The sequence below is a fragment of the Oenanthe melanoleuca genome, chromosome 10 (genome assembly GCF_029582105.1).
Source record: "Oenanthe melanoleuca isolate GR-GAL-2019-014 chromosome 10, OMel1.0, whole genome shotgun sequence".
Taxonomy (NCBI): domain Eukaryota; kingdom Metazoa; phylum Chordata; class Aves; order Passeriformes; family Muscicapidae; genus Oenanthe; species Oenanthe melanoleuca.
In genome coordinates, this window is record NC_079344.1 from 16,480,911 (window position 1) to 16,502,754 (window position 21,844).

Here is a 21,844-nt window from a genome sequence, read left to right on the forward strand (position 1 = left end):
GTGTCTAAAGAGCAGGCAGGCCGAGATGGTTTCCTCACGTTTATTGGAAAAGCAACACACGGGGACTGACTCAGAGAGCTCCTCGGGGTGTCTTGAAGTTCATTCCCACTGTGGGCTGTGTCACCTGCAGGTTGGACAGGCTGCCAAAATCCTGGAAAACAGCATAGGAACAATGGGATCAGTGACAGCATCCTGCCCACCGACAGTGGAGGCAAGCTCCTCTGGGAAGGTGTGGGAAGTGGAAGGTGCTATGGCAGCACAAAGGGTGGACACAGGTTTTCTAAGAAGGGGAGACCATCCTGCTCTGGAGACTGACTCCCTGGTGAGAGGATTACCAGAATGGATACCCCCACCCTACTGGTGGCAAAGCCCCTATGCCTCTGCCCTTTCAAAAGCCATACATGAATTAATCCTCCCACAGGACCCCAGGTGGAAGGATGCCCTTAACACCATCCAGCCACTCAGGGCAGCAGGTGTGCCACAGATATGCCAGCAGCTGGGCAGAGAACAGTTGTGGCCACTAACCAGGAGCTTCAGCATTTCCTTGGTGTCCGGGTCCACTTCAATGATCTCCTGGTCAAGGGCAGAGACCTGGAGACAGAGGGGAGAGAAAAGGTATGATTGGTAAAGTTCCACAACTACCTGGGTGTCCCCACAGCCACTCTGGCCTCAGCCCAATGCTGTGGGGAACAGTTCCAGCAGCAGAGCCAGGACCATCCTGATGGAACACAGCTTTCCTGACTGAACACTACACGAGGCAGTAGAGGGAAAAGCCTGTTTTATGGCAAATCTTTGGAAACCGAGGCCCAACCTGCTCCAGGCCAAAGCTGCTAAGGAGCTGGCACTGGACCCTCAATTGCACGAATCCTCGCAGTGATCAGTGACACTCACAGCTGCTTTGAGACACAAGCCCACCATGGTGCCAACAAAGGCTGCCCCACCTCCAGGACCTGTGCTCTCTTACTCTTTAATCCCAGTAGAACTTCCTCCACCCTCTCCAGACCCCAAAACTCCACAGGTTTCCTTCCCCAAGAACTATGTAATACTAGGAGTTTTCTAAGAAACCACAGAGTACAGGTTTGTGTGCTGACACTGCACCAAGAACTGCAGCATGGACACTCCTTCCCTGTAAATCCCTCTCTAGTACCAGCACAGAAACCAACAGCTCTGCCAGGAGCCAACTGAGAAGATCTGGGAAAGGGGCAAGATGTGCTGCACCTGAAGACTACAAGATTTAGGAGCAATGGGATCATATTCCTGGAACAGGGGGAGCCCTTCTGGACCACCTCACCCAGGTGGACAGGTGAGATCTTGACCCCGTCCAAACAGAGGGTAAAGGCAAGGGGCTTTTCCCCAAACCCTTCATTCTGGGGATGCCAGCTGCAGGGCACGTTTTCAGCCACTCTGAAATGCCATCCTGCTTTCCATCAAATAATTTTTTCCCGAATTTTAAGTCAGAAAAACTAAACCACGAGAAGCCAGCTACCCTTCCTGTCACAGGTAGCAGCTTTGGAGGGATCCATATCAGCCCTCTTGATCCAAACCCTCCTCAGCTCCTCCTGGCTGAGGGTTTGTTTTAAAGAAACTTGGGACAGTTTATGGAGACACAGCAAGGCAGGACAGAGCGATGGGGAGCCTGGAGCCTCACCTCTGGGACGTAGTTGTCCCTCCTCTCCCTCTCCTCCTCCTGCAGTTTGATGGAGATGCCGCGGACAGGGCCCCTCTGGATTCGCTTCATCAGGTGGGTGACATACCTGCGGGGACGCGGGCATTGCCTGGGCTTTCCCAGAGTTCACATCACCCTTTCCCACACCCCAAATTCTGGAACCACGGCAGGATGAAAACAGCTGCCACCATCTAACCCGCCACCGTCCCACCACTTGACGCCGGCATCATCCCACCACCCCCAGGGGAAATCAAAGTGTCCGACAGCAACAGGGTTTGGGGGAGACACAGACCCCCCCAAACACGGGAAAACTCTCGCACTTCTCTCCCTGCACTATCAATGACCCGGCCATGGGCGGGACCGTAATCACTTTCGAATGCAGGGCCCAGCAGGAGCCCCCACGCCGTGCCCGAATCCCCGAGGACCTTTCTGCTGCCCAAACCCCACCCGGGCCCCTGCGGCGCCCAAAGCCCACTGGAGGCTTGCGGTCCCTCACCCCGCGATCTTGTTGCGCAGCTTCTTGCTGGGGATGATGGCGATCTCCTCGCACACGCGCTTGTTGGTGTGGAAGTCATTCCCTAGACGCGTGTAGTACTTCTCGATGATCACCCGCGCCGCTTTTTTCACCGTCTTCGTCCGAACGCGCCCCTAGGCGGGGTGGGCGGGAGGGCCGCCGGTCAGGCTCCGCCGAGCCCAGGCCCAGCGCCCCTCGCCTCAGTCCCCCCTTCCCCAGCCATCCCGGCTCCCGCCGCCCCCCGCCGCCCCTCGCCCCCGTCCTTTGCGGTCCCACCCGCCGCTCCCCGCCGCGGGGGGCGCGGGCCCGCCCGCGGATGGCGGCGGATGGCGAGCCCCGGACCCACCATGGCAGCTGCAGCCGCGGAAAGAGAGCGGAAGCCGGCGGCGGGTGCCGGAAACCAGCGGCGCGCAGCGCGCCCCCTGGCGGCTCGGAGGTTCCCAGCAGGGGCGGAGCCATGGCGGGCGCGGTGGCAGACTCGGCTCCTCCCGCAGCCTCAGGGCTCCACAGCGCCCCGGCCCCGCACGGAGCAGCCGCCGAAGGGAATGGGAAAGACCCGCGGTGCCAGTGGCACCAGCCACAGCGCCGCGGCCCCGCATGGAGCAGCCGCCGAAGGGAATGCGAGAGACTCGCGGTGCCAGTGGCACCAGCCCCTCCCACAGCTGGCCTGACAGAGAGCGCTGAGCACTCACCAACTCGCACCACCTCTAAAGGAGGAGGAGTGACCACAGCAAGGCTGCTGCAGTTCGTATGGGACGTGGAAGGAGCCAAAGCCCTCCCTGTTCCAGGGACATGGGGCACACAAGGTGGCCACTGCGGCAGCTCAGCCCTCCTCAGCCCCGGGTCCCGCTCTCCTCACAGCCCTGCAGGAGCAGCGCCTGCACTGCCACAGCGGGAGAACACCGGCCCCGCGACCAGGATCACTAACTTCTTGTTGCAATTAGGGGAGCTCCAGCTGGAGCCTAGGGGCCCGCAGAGACTTCGGGTAAACGGAATCTAAAAATGCACTGCCCAGCAGATAGAGCTCCCCTCCCAAGTGACTCAGGGCATCCACAATTCAGAGCTCCATCGATCCCTCCCCCCCAAACCACATCCAGACCTTCCCCCACACCTCCAGGAAGTAACACCACAGCCCTCGGAGCTGTAGAGAACTCCCATGAAGGACACAAGGCACAAGAAAATTGGGTTTTTTTTGCTGCAACGTGTTTATTATGTGCCAAAAACTACACCACAGCTTACTCCACACGTCTGTAGGAGAGTGCAGTCTTGCCTGCATATACTACAATGAGGTAGAGACTTCACACACAGCTTCACAAAACCCCACAAAGAGCAGCTGGGATATGCAACAATGCAACATCAGCTCAGCAGGAAAGAAAAAAAAATAATCATAGTAAAGAGGGAGAAATTATGACACTGGTTCTTTGGCACACAGCTTCCAATAGAGGGGAAAGTAACAAAATAATAATGATCAGCATAATTAAGGTCTCAAATCCCAGCAGCAGCATTTCAGTCGACTGCACTGATACTCCAAACATCTTGGGAAGGAAAGGAAAATTACTTGTCCCCTCTAAGAGAAAGGGCTCCCAGGAACCTTCATCATCCACCAAAACGCAGCCCTTTTTTAGCTTGTTACAAAAGAAAAGGTAAGTCCTGTGACTTTGTGTGATTAAAAACCTCTATCAACCCCCCGTAAGTGCAACTTAAAAAAGTGCAACAAACTATTTAAAACTATATACAGCAGCTCAGAGATCCTCATCCCGTCCAGTTTCAAATCCAAAAACAAAAAAAAAGCCCGGCCTGTCCCGTTGTAAACCCCTGGATTTACAACGTCCTGCCAGCAGCCCCCAGACACAAATTGCAATAATGTTAAAAGCTGCCAGGAAAACAAAAAAATCCCTCATTTCAAACGACTTAAAAACTGTTTTTAAGAGTGTAAAAAGGAACTCGTAAAAACCCTCGAGCGTAAAATATGAAATATGATTTGGTTTAAATGAAGAGCAAAGTCTCCTTGTTGTTACAGTAAAAAACACCAGCTGAACACCCAGGTCACACCATCCAGGTGGGGGTAAATGAATGGAAAGGCACTGTATGGCAACGGCAAAACAATGACCAATGAGACCTGCGCTCTCTCCACCAGTATTGCAAGGAATGTAAAAAAAGCGCCTTTAAAAAATAAAAAAACCAGGTCAGAGGCGCCTGCGGTGACACCTCCGCGACACATGGCCCTTGGTTGGTTGGGTTTATTCATTTTTGATTTTTGCTTCTCGTCAGCAAACCAGGAACCAAAGTCTGGGAACTGCAGAATGGCTTGAGGGGCACTCCCCCTCTCAAAACACCCCCAAACAAACCCCAACAAAACTCACTGTGCATTAGTGCAGAAACAAAAAGACCAGCAAGTGCAAACATGAATGTAAGATTTTTGTTTTTTTCCCCGTCAGTCCTCAGGAAGAACGTTCCCAGCCGGGCCTGGCTCTGGCAGGCGCTGCTGCGCTCTCCTGGTGGCAGGTTCTGCCAGGACTCTGCCGGCCCCACGCCGCTGCGGCCCCTTAGCTGGAGTCCCGGTTCTTCTGGTTGCGCATCAGCGGGCGGTGGTGGCGCAGCACCTCCATGGAGTGCTGCCAGTGCCAGCACGAGCGGCAGAAATACTTGAAGCAGATCTGTGGGCAGAGCACAAGGGCAACACTGCAGCCTCCCTCACTGCCTGGTTTTGCAGCCCCCCCCAGCACAGTGGATCCGTGGGTTGGGAGAGAATGATACTGTGGAGGGTCTGCTGTGCCCAGCTTCCATCTTTTGAACAGGTTTGAACATCAGGCCCTGAGCACTGGGGCAGCAGCTGAGCTTGCCAGGGCTCCCATCACATTCCTGTCCCCCAGCTCTGCAGGAAGCTGCCAGAGCCCAGCAAACCTCCTTTGCCTGCAGCAAGGCAACATCAGCCAGAATTCCCTGTGCCTCAGCCAGCCCTAGGGGCATGCACCCCAACCCCAGCTCATCATGACTCACAGGGCAGCAGCCTCCCCTCAGGGGCACCAGTACTTCCCACACCAGTTCCCAGTGCTGGCGCAGAACCAGCAAGCTGCAGCAGCCCTGGCTCAAAGCCAGGTGGACACTACCTGCCTGGGCCTCCTGACAAGTACCAGAGTTATCCTCCTCAGGAGGGCTGCACCTCCCCCAAAACAAGGCCATCCTCCCAGATGGGCCCCATCTTGCCCACTGGGGAAGGGCCAGTGTATATATCCCCAAAACCCAGCAGCAGGGCCTGCTCCTCCTTGAGGAAACCCCTGAGCACAAGCTGCAGAACTGGCCTTACCTGGTCTCTGCAGAAGAATGGGCCAGGATGGGCATTGCACACTTGGCACATGGAGTCCTCCAGGTATGGGTCAATCTGAACCTGCAGGAGGAGGTGGCAGTGGGCATGGATTTACTGCCCTCTGCCTGGGTACCTCAAACCCATCCCCAGCAGCACCCCTAGGGCTGGCAGAGCAGCAGCCCCACTTCATGCTGCTTGAGCAGGAATATGGGGCAGGCCCCATGAACACTGGTGCTCCCAGCAGCACCACCCACAACACAGACCCCTCCATGGGCTGCCTCACCAGCCCCACTCACCTTCTTGGTAAACTTGGTGGTTTTGATCTCCACAAATGCAGCAGTCACAGCCTTCAGGTAACTGCGCTGGTTGTTGAAGGTGACACGGCCTGACCCTGGAATGAGCCAGACAACAGAGAGGAACAGCAGAGATCACAAGGGAACCACTGTCAGCACCACCCTTTCCCCAGTGCCACTCAGACAGGGAAATGGTATCCAGGGCCTGAGGGCTCTTCCTGCCTCCTTCTACAGGCACTGCATTCCCAGGAGAAGCAGGAGTACACACTACACCTGAAATATGCTCTTGCTGAGACAGCTCAGCAGCTTTTATTTCCAGCCTCCCCCTCACCCCAGAGCCTTGTGTTTTGCAGTCTCATTGCTAGTCAGCAGCATTCCAGCACCGCTCGCTTCCAGCCACATTCTGTTAAGCTCCAGGACTGACACTGGCAGATCTCTACAGCTCAGCCACAGGACTAAGTGCCACTCAAAACCCATCCATTCCCCTCCCAAAGCAATGCACAGGACACAGGCAGGAGGGCCTGGGTCCAGGAAATGCCCTCAATCAGCACAGCCAACCACAGCACACCTTAGTTACCAAAACTGAACTCTGATTGCTGTGACTTCAGGACAGCTCCAAGGGTGGAAGTGCTGGGAGACTGATCTTGCCCACTTGGAGCAACCTGGGCTCTGCATGAACCACAGGAGGTTGGGGTCATACACAGGGATTTCACAGGGCCAGAACAGGGAGGGTTCTGTGACACCTCATCCACAGTCACACTGATGATTTGTTTAAAGTCTCACACTCCCATTCCCACCCTCCTTGAGACTGCCCCCCTAAAAGCACTTCAGGGGCTTTGCAGCACCACATGCATATCCTAAACCAGAAAAACCTGACTGCTATCCAAGTACAGTGACAACTCTGCACTACCAAACTCTGACACTGTTACTGCCTGGCAACATCAGGTCTCCCTAGATCTGACTTGCTGCAGCCTGAGCCTGAAAAGCTGATCCTCAGGCACAGGTTGTGGAATTTTTCCAACAGATCAGCCACCTCAGTGCTTCCCCTGGCCTGTGAGGTCTCCAGGGAAGTACACATGTACCTGAAACATGCCATGTTTCAGCTCTGGAGACAAGAGCCCAAGAGTGGGTTAAGACCCACAGCTGTCTCTGCCCTGGGAATGGAAAAGCAGCTACAACAGCATCCAACAACCACTAACAGCACTGAACAAGGACAGAGAAACCTCAGCAATGCCTTAAGGCATATTCAAAACTTCAGGCTGCTCGGGAATGATCCAGGACCTTCCAATTCCCAGGCACATCAGGTCTATCAGCCCTCTCCAAAGCTAGTCTTGCCTCCCCCAGGGCCAGGAGATAAGAACCACAGACTGTAGAAGAGTCAGCATCTGCTGACTCTGAGCCTGGCACCTGAGCAGTCTTCCAACTGAAGGACAAGCCAAGGGCACGCTGCAGGAGTGACCATCAATCCCACTGGAAGCACCACTTACCTATGGGATACTTGTGCTTGTCAGTGTCAATGCCAGCATAGACCACTCCTCCAAAGAGGTCGTACATGACAGCAGCCAGGGCCTCTGCGTTCAGCATCCCGTGCAGGGCCCCCACGAACACCGTCTTGCTGGGGTCCAGCCGCTGCGAGGGGCTGCGCACGAAGTTGCTGTCGGCCAGCACCCACGGGATTACCTGCACCTGCAATCAGGAACCCCTGAGCCTCAGAATTCACTCCAAGCTCCAAATGTAGCCTGTTACCTACTGCTGCTCAGGGTCCACATTCATCTAGAGCTCCGGACAGCCCACAAGGGGCCAAAACCAACTCTGCTTCCAGCCAAGCTAGAACCCAAGCCAGCAGTTTCTTGGGGATAATCCACATCCCTCCAGCAGTATTTACAGCCCAGTCAGGTACCTCCCAGCACAGGAGCCTGATGTTGGAGTTGCAGGGGAACACTGGAATAATCACCCAGTGCCAGCTCCATCATGAGCTCCCATCTGCTCTACAGCTGATGGTGGTCTCTGGAGAGAAGCTTCTGGCAGAACTAAATCACCAAGCACAGAAGCACTTCCAATTGCCAGACACTAGGAGAGCTGTCTACAGCATAATTAGTTTGTGCCTGTCTAGATTAGGCACTACATCTCAATCCTGTAACTCCCTGAACTCAGGCAGCTGTCCATGATCCGAGGTCCCCCTCTCCCATAAGCCCAAGCAGAGCCTCTGGCATCCCCAGCACCCCCAAAACACAGGTCAGCCAGCAAAGGCCATGCTGGAGAGCAGCCTGGATTTCAAAATATCTACCTGCTGAGCATAGGAGGCCTGACAAAGCACCTGAGGGAACCCAGTCTGCAAGCAAAGGTATGATGGAAGCAGCACAGAGCAGTCAAATACCTGTTTCTGTGCTCTGTCCCAAGTAACTGACACCTGAAGGCAGGGTCTGCCACCAACCCAGAAACTCCCAGGTTGGTTTGCCATAAGCTGTTGTGAGGGACACAAACACTGAGCTGACACACTGATCCCTACCACAGGCACAAAGCACTCAGCCAGTCAGGAGCCAGCACGCCTTCCGCTGCTATTCCAGCCCTGCTTTTCTTTCCTCCAGGGATCTCCCTCCACATGCCCTGCTGCCATGTCAGGCTGCTCTCTCAGCTCTGCTCACCTCTTTGCAGCGCATCCTGCGGCTGGACATCTTGAAGTAGTACTCACTGAGCCCATCAGGGCTCAGCAGGTCCTGGGAGCATGCCTGGAGCAGCGCACGCACCGACTTCTCGGACTCAAACACCAGGTAGACATATCCTTGGGAAGGGAAGGGAAAGAAGCAGCTGTTAGAGCTGTGGTGGAGAAGGAACAGATCATTCCAGTTTGCAGACATCCTCAAAATCACGCTTTGGTGCCACCTGAATTATCTGTGTGGCAGCTCTTGCTGTTCCCAGCAGACTCTTACATAGAAGCCAAGCTGGGAAGAGCCCAAACCCAAGCACAGCACGATAAGCAGGATGCCAAGGTCCAGGGCCATGTGGGCCACTGTCTGTCATCACAAACTACACCTGGACATGCCAGGTGGTCACCACCAGCCTGGCCACAGCAAGGTCTGCAAAAAAATAGACCTTACTTCATATTTAGGAGGGCCTGGCTCAAACACAGTCCAGGGTTTTAAAGTCCCGAATGCCAGGGACTCTACTTCACACTGCTCTAGTGACTGAATGAGGCTATGAGGCACTACAGGGCCTCCAAACCAGCCATTTCCTACCCAGTAACTAATTCCTGCTTACACAATACATCAGCCCAGCTGCACATGCTGGCAGTGGGATCAGCAGCTGTTCTGGAGCCACAGCCCTACATGGGGCTCCCAGAAACACCCAAGGAGAGTTCCCCCAGCCCACAGTTGGACAGAACTGCTATGGATGGGTGAGGAGGCTGGGTTTGTGGTGCCAGTGCCCCGCAGTTCAGGTGCAGTCCCAAGTGAGGGCAGGATATTACCCCAGGTGCTCTTTACCAACCAGTCACCAGCATGCAGCTGTACTATCCCAGCATCCGTGCTGTAACATAGCATGGGAAAAAAGTAACCCTACCGTGTTTGGTATTACCTTTAGGCATATTACCTTTGGGAGGACAGCGTGGGTGTTTGCCATCCTTACCAGGCCACTCCACACTCAGGGAGCCAAAAACACGGAAAGTGTTGATCAGCCCAGCTACAAACAGAAGGAGAGAGGTCAGCGTCCCCCACTGACCCGAAAAAGCTCTGTTCCCAATGTCAACACCCAAGGGCTTGGTGTGGGGCCTCACCTTCTGTAATGTCCCATGGGACTCCTCCCAGGAACACTTTGCAGGAGTAGACAGGGTTCTTGTAGTTTCGGGGAGGCAGTTGCCCACTCCAGGTGCAGGTTGCTTCATTCACAGCTTGGAGAAGACACCAGTAATGTTTAGAACAGGATCATTTCCTTCTCCCCCTCCAACAGGTCTCCCCATATTCCCCAACTACAGGCTGAGCAGAGCTGCACAGCCACAGGCAGTGGGCAGACCCACCTGTTCGCTTCGCAGGTAGAGTCAGTCAGGCTTGGGCCTGGAACAAACTCTGTTCAGCCAGTGTCTACACAGAGACCACCTGCCCTCCCTCACGTGGGGACCATCCCCTGGACCCCCTCTGAACTCACCTGCCGCCTGCCGATGAAGCCGGGCTTCTCTTTCAATACTGAAGGGATCTTCTGGAGAGTCCAGAAGGTCCCAGGAAGGCCACGCAGATGCTCCAGGCCATCTTTTCGATGCACTGGCTGGGGAGGAAGTGACTGCAGCCAGGGCAGCTTGGTCTTGATCCAGCTGGGATCCCACTCCCATCTTCAAGGGGTCTCTCGACACCCCACTGAGAGGCAAGAAGGGCAGAGGAGGGGATATGCGAAGGCTTGACTGCAAGAGAAAGGCCACATTGAAATCCAGCTCTGAGTAAGGGCACATAATGCCACAGGTGAGGCATCACACTGGGGTCCTGCCCTTGCCCAGAGAGGGAGCTGTCAGGGATCTCCTGAGACCCTCTGAGGCCTGGCAGAGGCAAGAAAGCAACCACCCCAACACATCTTGGCACCCTAGGAAAGCCCTGGGCCATTCTCTCCTGAACCCACACCCATGATCAGCAGCAAGGATTATGAAGCAGGAGGCACTTCACCAACCACCACGTCAACAGCTACCCCTGACTATACAGCCTCAGGAATAGTGTCACCCCTGGGGAGTACCAGCCACCCCAGAAGGAGCCTCAGGCTCTGTGCTGTGCCTGCAGTGTGTAGGGCTTGCTGGAAGTGCCCATGGACTCTGCAGGTACCAGCTGGATCTCACCCTCACAGTCCAGCTCCAGGGCTGCCTGACCAGGGAGTGGGCATCATGGACCACAGTCCCTCCCAGGGCAGGAGGAAGGAAAGCTCAGATTAATGGAACAGCAGGGAAGCAAAATTCTGCACAGCTCAGTTGCCAGCTGTGCTGCAAATCTGTCCCTGGGCTGCCACGGCAGCCGCCCACGCCAGGGCCATGCTGAGAGTCCTGCCCTTTGCAAACAAGGCCAGCACAGAGCCCTGTGTCTGCACCACCTGCCACCACCACTGCCTGCGTGCTGCAGGCATTCAGCACATCCTGCTTTTCCAGGGTGGATCACAGCAGAATCAACCACATCCAGTCAGCTCTGCCCTTCACACCCACCAACACAGGGGTCAGAGCCACACCACAACAGAGCCTGGAGCAGCTCCTGGCTTTGTCCTCCTGTGCCAAGGCCAGGCCATGCAGCAGCATCCCAGAGCTGGCTAGAGCCAGGCTGTCCTGCTGGCACCCGGAGCTGCCACTTGCACCCACTAGAGACCCATCAGAGCAGACTGGGGCAGCCAGACAGACACTCACTTGCTCCCTGCCTCTCAAATTTAGCTGTGCTTTAGGGAATGAGAGCAGGCTAGACCCAGTTTGCTCTAGAAGAAACTGCCCTGAGATGCAGAAATGCAGTCAGCAAATGGGAAGAGCAATGAAAGTCAAGGACAGTAGCTCCTGAGAAGCCCAGGCTGGATCAGCAACCTCTCTGCTGGGATCAGGGCACAGACACCACCCTGCCACACACCAGCTCAAGCACTCAAGATGATCCCTCTGGGAGCTACTGTAACCCAGCAGGCCTGCAAGCACAGAGCCAAAGAGCCAGAACATTAGAAGAAAAAAAAACACAAAATGAGGATACTGCTGGCTTGTGCTGAAGGACTGCATGAGCAGCCTTTCTCCCATACCCCAGGCTGTGCCAGTATGTGCACAACTGCTCCTCCCAGCATTCCCTCCCCTTCCTGAGAAGGCAGGGCTCTAGCTAGCAGCTCCACTCAGCTATTCTGTGTTTCCCCCACACCCCTCAAAAAAAAAAAAAACAAACCCCAAAAAAACAAAACAGCAAGACCTCAAGACCCAAACTTACAATCAAGTCTGAGAGGTGATCAGAACCAGAGCTGAAGCCACTGGTGTCCGAGTCCGAGGGGCTGCTGGAGCGGGAGTCCAGGAGGGAGCGCGAGTTCCTCAGCGGCGGTGTGGAGAACTTCTCTGGCAGGTCTGAACCAATGGGGTCCAAAGGCAGAAAACCCAGTGGGGGCTTCCCCAGGACATTCCCAAGAGGGCTACTCAGCATGCTGAGAACTGCAACAGAGAGGGACAGTCTGTCAGGGCTGCAGCACAACACTGCCCCCTCCCCTGGCTCCTGTGGCCCAGGAGGTCACTGGGCTCCCGTCAGTGCACAAGTGTCATGTCTGGGAGTGCTTGCCATCATTGGGGCCATGGTACTGCACAGAGCCCAGAGCAACCTGGTGTGGCTGACAAACGTGAAGGTGGGTTGAGACAGACTGGCCAGGAGAATCCATTTAATCTGGAGGAAGTTCAGAGATCCCACATCCCAGATTATGGACCTCAGAAGTGCTCTGGGACAGGGCCCTCTGCCCAGTCCATACCATCCTCTGCACTTGCCCTGGAGCAAGCTGGCACTTGGGGACAGCTCCCCTGGGATGGAGGCACACACGAGTGAGAGGAACACCCGGCCCACCAGCATGAATTTTCAGACTGAGGTGGGACACTGCTCACATCATCCCTTCCAGGAGCTGGCTGTGGGCAGCCAAGAGGCTGCCAGCCTTGCCTACTGACAGGCTTCACCATCCCTGGTGTGCACTCACAGCAAGTCTGTCTGGTCAGCCCTCTGCCCCACAGCCTGCAGACAAGGATGTGTCAGACTGCTTTCCCTCACACTGCAGGTTTTCCTCCCACTCAGGAGAATCCAGAAAAATGTCTCCCTACAAAGAGAGCTGCTTCTGAGCAGAGGACCAGGCCATCCAAAGGCCATAAAGTCACATCCTGGTCAGTCATATGGGGGCAGCTGCCACCCACAAGAGGGAATGTAGGGCAGGGAGCCCACAGGGGCACAACACCAGCCAGTCTACTCAAAAACTGGATGTCTCAGCAAGCTAAATGTGTACCCGAACCAAGTGAAAAGAGCAAAGCATTCAGAAATGGTTTTAATCATTCACAGGCTGCAAAACAAGGCAGCTTGCCCTGAAGCTTTCTGTTTTCAGCAAAGCAAATTCAGGATCCATTCAAGATCCTCCAAGCCCCAACTGATCTCAGCAAGCTGAGCCACAAAGTTTTAACCAGATTTTCTGCAGCTCCCATGCAGATGAGGGTTAATAATCCAAATCACCAGCCAAGCCAGGAGAATGACAGCACCACTGTGCTCGAGTGCACTACGGTCAGACACCAGCACACTGTGGTGTCAGCACCAGGGAGAGCTGCTGAGCACGACTGAGGAGAGATGCTGGGATATACCTATCCCAAGCTGCATTATCCAATGGCACACCTGCCCTGAAGCTGGCATCTCCAGCCCCACACTTGGGGAAAAACCTCACCACCCCAACAGCAACTTCATACAGGTACAGGTGGGTCCTTTACTTGAAGCATCTCCCTCAATTCAAGGCAGAGCCCTCAGCAACAGTAACAACATCTTCCCACATCTGCAGAGCCTCATCCCTTGAGACTCCCCTATTTTAGCTACACATCATGGGACTAGGAACTCACCTCTGACCACACTGAGAAAGGGCCCTCCTGGACAGGCAGCACCCAGCCTTGCAGCCACAGGGAAATCCTGGCCAGCTCAGCAGTCCTTACCTGGGCAGAGCCAGCAAGCAGGAGCCCTGGCACCAAGGGAATGTGACAGAGCCAGGGAGGAGATGCTCCCTCCTAGTCACAGCTCCAAGCAGGACACAGCATCTCCCAGCCCCAGCGAGCCGCTCTCTGCTCTGCCGACTTCTCTGAAGCCACGTGATGTGTTTAAAAATACAGCTGGCGTATTGTTCTGGGGAGACAGCTGAATCTGTCCAACAGGCTCCAAAATCTGATTAGTCACTAAACAGCACAAGAGGCAAAGCAAAGCAGCTGATCCCACAGCCCCAAGCCCTGCTGCCAACAAACGCTCCCAGTGCTGCCGCCCTCCTCCTTCCCCAGGCAGTGAGCACCGTGGGCTTGGAACGCGGGCAGCCCTGTGCTGACCCCAGCTGCACAGCATTCCAGAGACCTGCAGCAGCTAGGGCCAGGCACACTGCCACCAGATAATGCTGTCCTGCCCCACATCTCCTTGTCAGCTGAGATGTGGAGCCAGAACTCTATTTAAAGGATGCAACAGCAAGGGTTTGGGGCTCAGTGGGAGCTCTCAGTGGTATTACAGGGTCCAGCTGCTCTGCCTGATCTATGACACTCTCATCTCTGCCACCACATATACATTTCTCCCATGATGTCTCAGCTCCCACAGCAGCTACAAAACCAGTAAGGCCAGTAGAAGCACACTGAAGTGGCAGGACTACTGGCCTTTAGAAGGATCTACTGTCTGGGCATCTACCACCACACAAAATCCTGCTAGCTTCAACTGCCCTGATCCTAACCTCATGTCCTGGACAAGTGCTGACATCCTGCTGTTAACACAGATTGATTCCATCCAGTCCAGCAGCTTTGACAGCTCTGTACCAGCAGCACTTGATTACACACTCTACAGAACAAACTGAACTTGTGGGAGACCCCACACCCCCCCAGTAGGCCTGACTCAGCTTCACCTGGTACCCACAGCTGCTCACAGGGACATTGGGTGGAAAAGCCAAGAGCCAAACTCAGCATTTTCTCTTTTATCCTTGCTCAGTGACCAGGCTGTGTGGTCTAGGTAGCCTAGAAAACACCTGCATGAGACACCCAGATCCTATTCCTCAGCACCATCCCAAAGGCATCCTGCTGTAACTCCCTGCTCCAACCCACCAAACCCCTCCTGAGGAATGGGGCACAAGAGCCCAGTACAGGCTGCCCCCTAAAAAAAGCCTTCAAGGCACTGGGGCCATGCTTCTCCCTGGGGAGTTGGCTTTGTCTCCACTTCCAAGCAGGCAGCTCGTGTAAGGTAAAAATCATTCCAAACACACATGCAAGATGCATCAGCAATTCCTGGAGTCAAGAACATCCCTGAAAGTCCCAAAGTGAAAAAGCAAATATCGTGGAACTACTCAGGGTAAGAAAAGAACACGAGTACAAAGAAGTATTTTTCACACCTAGAGGGGAAATTTTAACTCAGGGGGTTAACATGCCTCCCATTTACCCCTCGCACACTAAGAGCTTCTAGAACTTCTCCTGCCTCTGCTCAATGCAGCAAGGAAGGCAAGCAGCCATGCTCCTCTGCAGGGGACAGCAGAAAAGGAGCTTTTAATAGAATCTAGGCACTGACTTTTGACTCACTGCTGCAGCTCTAACACCTGACACGGAGCCAGCACTCTCCACTCCATCTCTGGGCATGCCAGCCCAGCAAAGGCAGGTTTGAGCTCTGTGGAACAGCCAGGGCATTGCCAGGCCTGGTCACACAGGCCAGGCCCTGGAGAAGCAGCCTTTTTCAAACTACTCCTCTTCCCCAGCCAAGCTTTCCCTAGTAGCCACTGTTTGGATACACCATTATTCCTGCATCACCCCAGGCCCCAAAAAGAGGCCCAGGGGAGCACACCCAAGACTCTCAGACCCATCATACCTGAGCCAGACACTTGACAGAAAAAAGCAGCTACCCTGAGCCCACATCTCAAGCAAACTGCTCCACCAGCACAAGCTGCAATTCAGAGCACGCTTTGGGAAAGTGTCCCAACAGCAAGATGTCCCATCCAAGCACTAAAACCAGCTTTCACTACTCCATCCACCCACTGAGACACAATTTAAAATTTCCAGCACCTGCCCAGGACCTTGGAGCACACAGTTCTTCCCTGCACACTGTAATTCACAGCCCTTTGATTTGCAGACCTTCCTGGTAGCTTTGCCCATGCCCATTCTGTAAGATGAATGTAAAGATGAGCCCCCAGGATTGCTGGTGCCAGCAGCTCAGGGAAAGAAGGGCTCTGAGAGAAAATAACCACTAAGCTGATGACAAATGACAGTTTATTACCTTGGATAACACCTTAAGAGCAACAGGATCATTTAGGTTAGAAAAAACCTCCAATAATAGAGTTCAACCTTTGACCAATCACCACCTTGCCAGCTAGATTAGAGCACCAAGTGCCACATCCAGACACTTTACATGGAGCATCCACTGATGTTACACCTGATGGACAGAACTGAGCAGAAGCTCAGCCACCTCCACAATGCCCTTTAGACAAAATGCTTCAGCTCAGCAGGAGACCATCCAGCCAACAGCATATGTGAGATCAGTGCTGACACTCTTCACTCCCTGGCACATCAGTTTAGTTAAACTACCCAGAAACTGAGTCTTGCCCAGAGCAAAAATCCCTCTTATCCAGCAGATGCCAGGTCCTTCCACTCAAGTTCTTTCTCCACACTCAGAACTGTGTGAGCTCTCCCATGGCTGAGAACAGCATTTGCCACCTGGCCACACCACTGAGTCTGGAGACACATGGAGAATGGGCCAAGGAGCCCTGCTGCAGGAGCAGGGTGCCAGGCCCAGTCCTGGAGCTGCCAGCTGTGTCTGACACCCAAGGGCTCTGTGCACAGGCAGATGACACCACACTGGCCATAGCAGCACAGGCACTTCTGGAAGTTATGCTGTGGAGATGTGTTCCAGCCTTTTGGAACTCACTGCAGGGCTGGAAAAAGCCTGCTTTGGAGAGACCAGGACCTGTCTGAGCAAGGCCAACAGAGGGTCACCTCTGCAGGCTGGCAGCCCCAGCAAGGTTAGGCAGAGGGACACTGCCATCTCCCAAAGTTAATCTGCTCAGAGATTAGTCAGCACAAGGATGACAAGCTGTTAAGACCTCCCCCTGCATCCCCCAACTACTACACAGGCTGGAAGCCCACCTTTCTGCCTCCATCTCCCTACAGAGATCAACAGGAATGCTCTTTACCAGGAGAAGTAAGGCAGAAAAGCCAGGTTTTGGTGACACCTGCCATGCCTAGAGGCTGCAGCACCATATATAAATTCGGGGCAGGGCAGCAGAGGAGAGAAGCAGTGTGACTGAGACCCTGGAGACTGAATACAGTGCATTTTCTTTTGTCATGCATCAAATAAGCTTGTAAAGTTTTTAAAAAAAGCGCTGATGTCCTAAACAATAGCCTGCTGCAATTCCAGAAAAACAGCTTGTCTGCAGTTTTTACCACCCAGCCAAGCTCTACCCCGGTGGGGTGGGAGCAAGCTGAATGTTTTAGTCAGCCAAAAACCAGCACCTCCTACAGACACTGAGAAACTCCATGGCAAGAGAAACACTTGCATGTCTGAAAAGCAAATGGGCACCTCGACCACCTCCTACAGCTGTAGTTCAGCAGTGACACAGCCAGATAAGCTGCCAGGGTGAGCTGACCCTCCTCAAACATAAGCACCAAGTAGCTCAAATCCCATGGCAGGGAAGGAATGATCAACATTCCAGTCTAATCCTAAATTTCAGCACTTTCTCACCTGCAGCTGTGGGAGCTGGAACTGCCTGCAAGGAGCCTGCACAGCCACAGGAACATTGACTGAAGCACAGCCAGCAGCAGCTGCAGATATGGGGCTGGATCACACAGGACAGGGACATGCTTTGCTTGGCACAGAGAAGGCAGACACTGCATTCTCCCTGTCTACCAAACTCTTACAGGACAAGAAAAAACCCAAGGAAAAGCTACAAGCAAGAGCAGTAGGAGGAAGAAAATTTTGTTCCAAGTGAAGCAGCCATGGGATAAGGCCCAGAGATGGAAGAACTGTGTCCTTAGAGCCCTGGAGCTCACCTGAGCAGCACACTGAAATCCAGAGGATCTGCCCAGCTCTAATCCCCCAAATTTCATTAAACTCCCATTACTCCACTGAAAAAACAGTCAGTGCCATTATTAGAGGAGTCATACAAAGTCTAAGGCACACAGTCCTCTCCAAGCTGTACCACCAGAGAAGGCCCAATAATCTTGAGCCAGCCACCAGCTCTGAAGAAAAGCATTTCCCAGAACTGCACATGTAATCAAACCAGCAGAAACCATCATCTAAGTAGGACCTACAGCACAGCCCATTTTTTTCCTGAACTACAAAAGAGGAACCTCTGCCCTCATAGACTGTTCATTTGGGGCAAAGAAAAACTGAAGATATTCCAGCAGCTATTTCTGGTTTGCTAAGAAGGGGGCAGGGGAATAAAAAAAGGCAGCATGATCCCACAGCTGAACCACAGAATTAGAGTCAGGACACCTGAAGTCTATTCTTGGTTCTGGCACCAACATGGTAAGTCACTTGCCCTGAAAAATGGAAACAGCAGCATAACTGGGAAAAAGCAGAAGATTATTGTATTAACATCTGAGAGCACTGGTCCTCTGCTGCCACTGAGAGCAGGACCTGGCTGACAACAAGGATCACAGCTTCCTGAGGCACAAATTTACTCCTGTGTGTTTCTAAGAAGTGAAAACAGCTGTCCAAGGTAAACACAAAAATCAGAAGAGACAGCTAAAATGCAATTCAGGATTACAAGTGCCCAGGTAACTGCATTCACTAAGCAGGCTGCCACAACCACAGTTGTCTTTAAAAAGATCAGAACACTGAAATAGAGCAGGTTTTAACATGTATCAGTCCCAGAGAGTTTTAAAAGCAAACATATTCAGGTCAAATTCTGCACAACAAGCTTCAGCTTTGCAAGCCTCAAGAACAAACACTTCTATATTTAAGTACTAAACTCCTCTCAATTATCTGCTGCAACATCTAGGGTGCAAACTGTGCTCTGTGTGTTACCTGACGTGATAAGGGTGAGTGACTCATCCTCAGATGCATCACAGTTTGGGGATGTCAGGGCCAGGATACCACCTTTAGAAGGGGGACTGTCTGGAAGGGGGAGGGGGGTGGCCAGACCCCTCTGCAGGCTGCAGTGAAGGAAAAACAACTGAAGAGTGACAGACTTAAGTCCCAAACTCAGTTTTCTTTGGGAAATGGCACACATCATACTGAGGCCTTCAGCTGACGTAAAGCCACTGCTAGACTAGCACTCCCAAACCCCACCTGTGATGCCTGCAGGTTGCCAGTTACCTTCCAGAGGTCTGCACCCCTCAGCATCACAGCTTGGGGAGTTTGCTTCACCTTCCCCTCCACATTGTTGGGGAGAAAACCAGGCAGAGGGGCAAGGAGGGAGGCAGCATGTCCTTGTGGCCATCTCAAATGCGTGGCACCAGCTGCTGTGCCCGAGAGCAGCCTCTGCACTGGCAGCAGCACAGACAGCACCTGTGATTCAGCTGTTCTGCCAGCACCTAAGGGACCAGGCATAGGGGGAGTGAGCTTGGAGATGTGATAGAAGGTGCAATCCTGGCTGGAGATGCCTTTCCCAGTGCCCCAGCCTCTGTGCAGTGACAGCTCAAGGATCACTGCATCATTTGGAAGGGGATAATTTCTGAGCCAGCTCATGGGAGGTAACCACTAAAAAGGGTGTTTTTGTGTAAACAGCAAGGCAGAATTACTTCCTGGAGACCCTTTGGGCTATGTTACTTCTTCCACCCTCCAGCAGCTTTCCTACCCCTGCTCTGAGCAAGGGCTGGACTGGAAAACCTCAAGAGGCCCCTTCCAACTGGAGCTACCCTAAAAACCCCAGTCTGCCAAGAGACTGCAGAGGGCCCACAGCCTGTGCTACAGGCACACTGGGAGAGGCTGAGAAGTTGCTCCCTGTCCAGGTTCCATGTGGAAGCACTCATGTCAGCACATGCTGTGGAGTTTGCAGTAAAGGCACCGAGTCAAAAATACATTCAAGGCCTCTTCCAGAGAGCTCCCATGCTCCTGATGGAGCTGCAGCACAGCCTTCTAGGTCAGCTCTTCCCAGCAAGGAACTGTCATGTCCACTGCTTATATACTTAGCAGTGCAAAGGCTGGAGGAAAACCTCATTCTCATTTGACTGGTGCAATTTTGGGGATGAATCCTACTCCAGGCCAGGGCTTGCACACACTAAACCACTCTCCCTGCTGCTACCTTCAACACTAATCACAGGAAACACTAAGCCATGAATTGCCATGAATTCAGACCCACCAAACAGCAGCTCCAATGCTCTCCTTGGAAGGGAACATGCCTTTTAAGGCTCAATTCCAGAGTAAGCTGAGAGAAATGTTCTCCAAATCACCACAGGACAGTGCCACAGGGCTGCTCCAGAGGCCACAAACACCCCTCCCTGACAGAAGCCAAGGGGAGGGTTTTGGGTGGCACATGCCTGCTCCCACAAGCTGCCTTCAGCAGAGGACTGGAGCTGCCCTGCCCCACTTCAGTTCTGGCTGGATACAAGGAGAGATGCTGCTTGGGTTCCTGTTCCAGTTACTCCTCTATTTGCATCTTCTGTCTTACAACATCAGAGCAGATAAAAATAAATCTGTTTTAAGAAAAGCTGCTCAAACATAAGCTTTAAGAGTTGGATTAAGAGTAACTTCCACTAGAAACCAATTGCAAGCTCAGGTTTGATACTTTTTACTTATTATATATATATTCTATTCTGTTAAGGATCTAATACAGCTGCCACATGAGCAGTGTGCAGCTATTAAGTGCTTCCCACTCCCCAGCACAGGTGGCTGGAGCCAACCACTGAGGAATCAGCCTACTGAGTGTCAGCAGCTCAGTAAACATATTCAAGGAACAAGGGCCCTTCAAGTATCCACATCAAGTAAGTCCTTAGAAAAGCACTACAAGCACTAGGACGGCATGGGACGAGTTTTTAGTAAGGCTGTCTCAGGTACTCCTGGAATACCAGCACCAAACAGGAGACCCAGAGTCAAACCAGCTCCCAGCTTTGTGCCCTTATGCTGTTATCATCCACAACCTTCACAGAGGAAGCAACACCACCACATCTGTGCTTCCACTACTACACTCTGAACATAAGCAAGCTGCTCCCAAAGAACCATGCTACTGGGAAAGCCCCAAAGGACACCAAAAACATGTAATTCAGGACCACCACCAAAATTCTGGATACCTATTTTCCTGAACTAGGCACAGGTCCAAGGTCAGCAGGAACTGCCCTCCCCTCTTCATCCCAGCAGCACAAAGGAACCCTTCACTGAGTCTAAGCATACTTAGGCTTACAGGGAAGTAAATCTCACTCAGGTAGAGTGCTCTCCCCCCACACCAACACACGCCTTTCATTACAGAGCAGGAAAAAAAAATTATTGGATATTCTGATGCCAAGCTAGTGCTGTCCAGACACTGAGCTCTCCATCAGAATGAGCTTCTGAAATCTTGCTCTAGCATAAGGAGGAGTTACACATAGCCAAGCAGGAATATACAGGAGCTAAGGACACACCTAGGTGTTCTGAAGCCACTCGTCCAAAAGACAGCAGGAAAAACAGCAAAGAGAGACCTGGACATGCACTAAGGAGAGCTCTGTGGAGATCAGTATGGGTTAGGCCAAGCAGCAAATTAAACAGATGGGAGAACTGAGGACCCAAATCCTCTGCCCCAAGCTCTGCATTCAAGCACTCAAGCAACTCCAGGAAAGCCACACTGTGGTTATAAACAGCCACCCCAGGCTGAGCAGCAACTCTCCCCTGGGGGCTCAGGTGCCCTCTACCACACACAGCATTTGAGGACACTCTCAAAACAGCCTGACCTTGGGGAGCAGCTTTTGAATCCCTCCTGCTGTTATCAAGAAAAAAGGAAAGGAATCCATGACGACAACCATTCTTCCTGTGCAACAGGTCCTTTCTTTCATCTTTCAGACGGGGTTTTGCCTTGAAGACTTCAGAGAGATTCATGCTCTGAGGCATCACTATCTGCCAGGCAACGCACAACAGACTGCCCACAGCTCCAGCCTGGCAGATTTTAAGCAACTACAGATAAGCAAGCTTATTGCAAAAATGAGTTGCTGTGCTCTGGGAAGCAGAAGAGCCAAGGACTGGGAAGATTCAGCAGCACTTTCATACCATGGGCCATTTCCCCAGAATCAGAGCAATAGGAGCTGCAACCTTGCAAGCTGGAGAATGAGACAGCAGCAGCCACCCCGCAGAGGGCACAGATGAGGCTGGAACTGCAGTCTCAAGAGAAAAATCCAAGGAAAACTTAAAATCTGTTGCTGCACCAGCAGCTCTAGGATCACACAGAGGCGGATACAGCAAGGTGCTCCATCAGATGCCATCAGGAAGATGAACCTGCTGGGC

The 21,844-nt window shown here is 53.2% G+C and overlaps 2 protein-coding genes and 1 non-coding gene across 6 annotated transcripts in view; all 3 read right to left on the reverse strand.

Moving 5' to 3' along the window:
- Nucleotides 1–26: 26 nt before the first annotated feature.
- Nucleotides 27–2,626, reverse strand: RPS17 (ribosomal protein S17). Its single transcript, XM_056499405.1, has 5 exons — nt 2,527–2,626; nt 2,163–2,314; nt 1,649–1,754; nt 526–591; nt 27–151 (listed from the first exon to the last, which is right to left on the reverse strand). The coding sequence occupies exons 1-5, from the start codon at nt 2,527–2,529 to the stop codon at nt 71–73; spliced, it is 408 nt and encodes a 135-aa protein (XP_056355380.1). The 5' UTR covers nt 2,530–2,626; the 3' UTR covers nt 27–70.
- Nucleotides 1,923–2,050, reverse strand: LOC130257600 (small nucleolar RNA SNORA71). The gene has a single exon (XR_008841348.1). It is a non-coding gene; the product is annotated as a small nucleolar RNA SNORA71 (small nucleolar RNA).
- A 1-nt stretch (nt 2,627) lies between the features above and the next one.
- Nucleotides 2,628–21,844, reverse strand: part of CPEB1 (cytoplasmic polyadenylation element binding protein 1) — a 38,689-nt gene continuing 19,472 nt past the window's right edge. For 2 of the 4 annotated variants that reach the window (XM_056499398.1, XM_056499399.1), the window contains exons 4-12: nt 11,696–11,910; nt 9,921–10,170; nt 9,553–9,666; nt 9,369–9,458; nt 8,426–8,562; nt 7,268–7,466; nt 5,784–5,878; nt 5,488–5,568; nt 2,628–4,837 (exon numbers count right to left, since the gene is read on the reverse strand). In XM_056499398.1, coding sequence (XP_056355373.1) covers nt 4,727–4,837; nt 5,488–5,568; nt 5,784–5,878; nt 7,268–7,466; nt 8,426–8,562; nt 9,369–9,458; nt 9,553–9,666; nt 9,921–10,170; nt 11,696–11,910 — 1,292 coding nt within the window. In that variant the 3' untranslated portion in view covers nt 2,628–4,726. Of the gene's footprint in view, nt 4,838–5,487; nt 5,569–5,783; nt 5,879–7,267; nt 7,467–8,425; nt 8,563–9,368; nt 9,459–9,552; nt 9,667–9,920; nt 10,171–11,695; nt 11,911–13,422; nt 13,497–21,844 lie in introns of those variants that run through there. The other 2 variants (XM_056499401.1, XM_056499400.1) reach the window with 2 other exon arrangements.

Bases quoted from the DNA above. Each gene is read 5' to 3' on its own strand.
- RPS17 (XM_056499405.1), bottom strand. The intron at 1,755-2,162 runs GTGAGGGACCGC...GCGTCCCCGCAG, and splicing joins CTGCGCAACAAGATCGCGGG to GTATGTCACCCACCTGATGA. The intron at 592-1,648 runs GTGAGGCTCCAG...CTCTGTCTCCAG, and splicing joins GGGACAACTACGTCCCAGAG to GTCTCTGCCCTTGACCAGGA.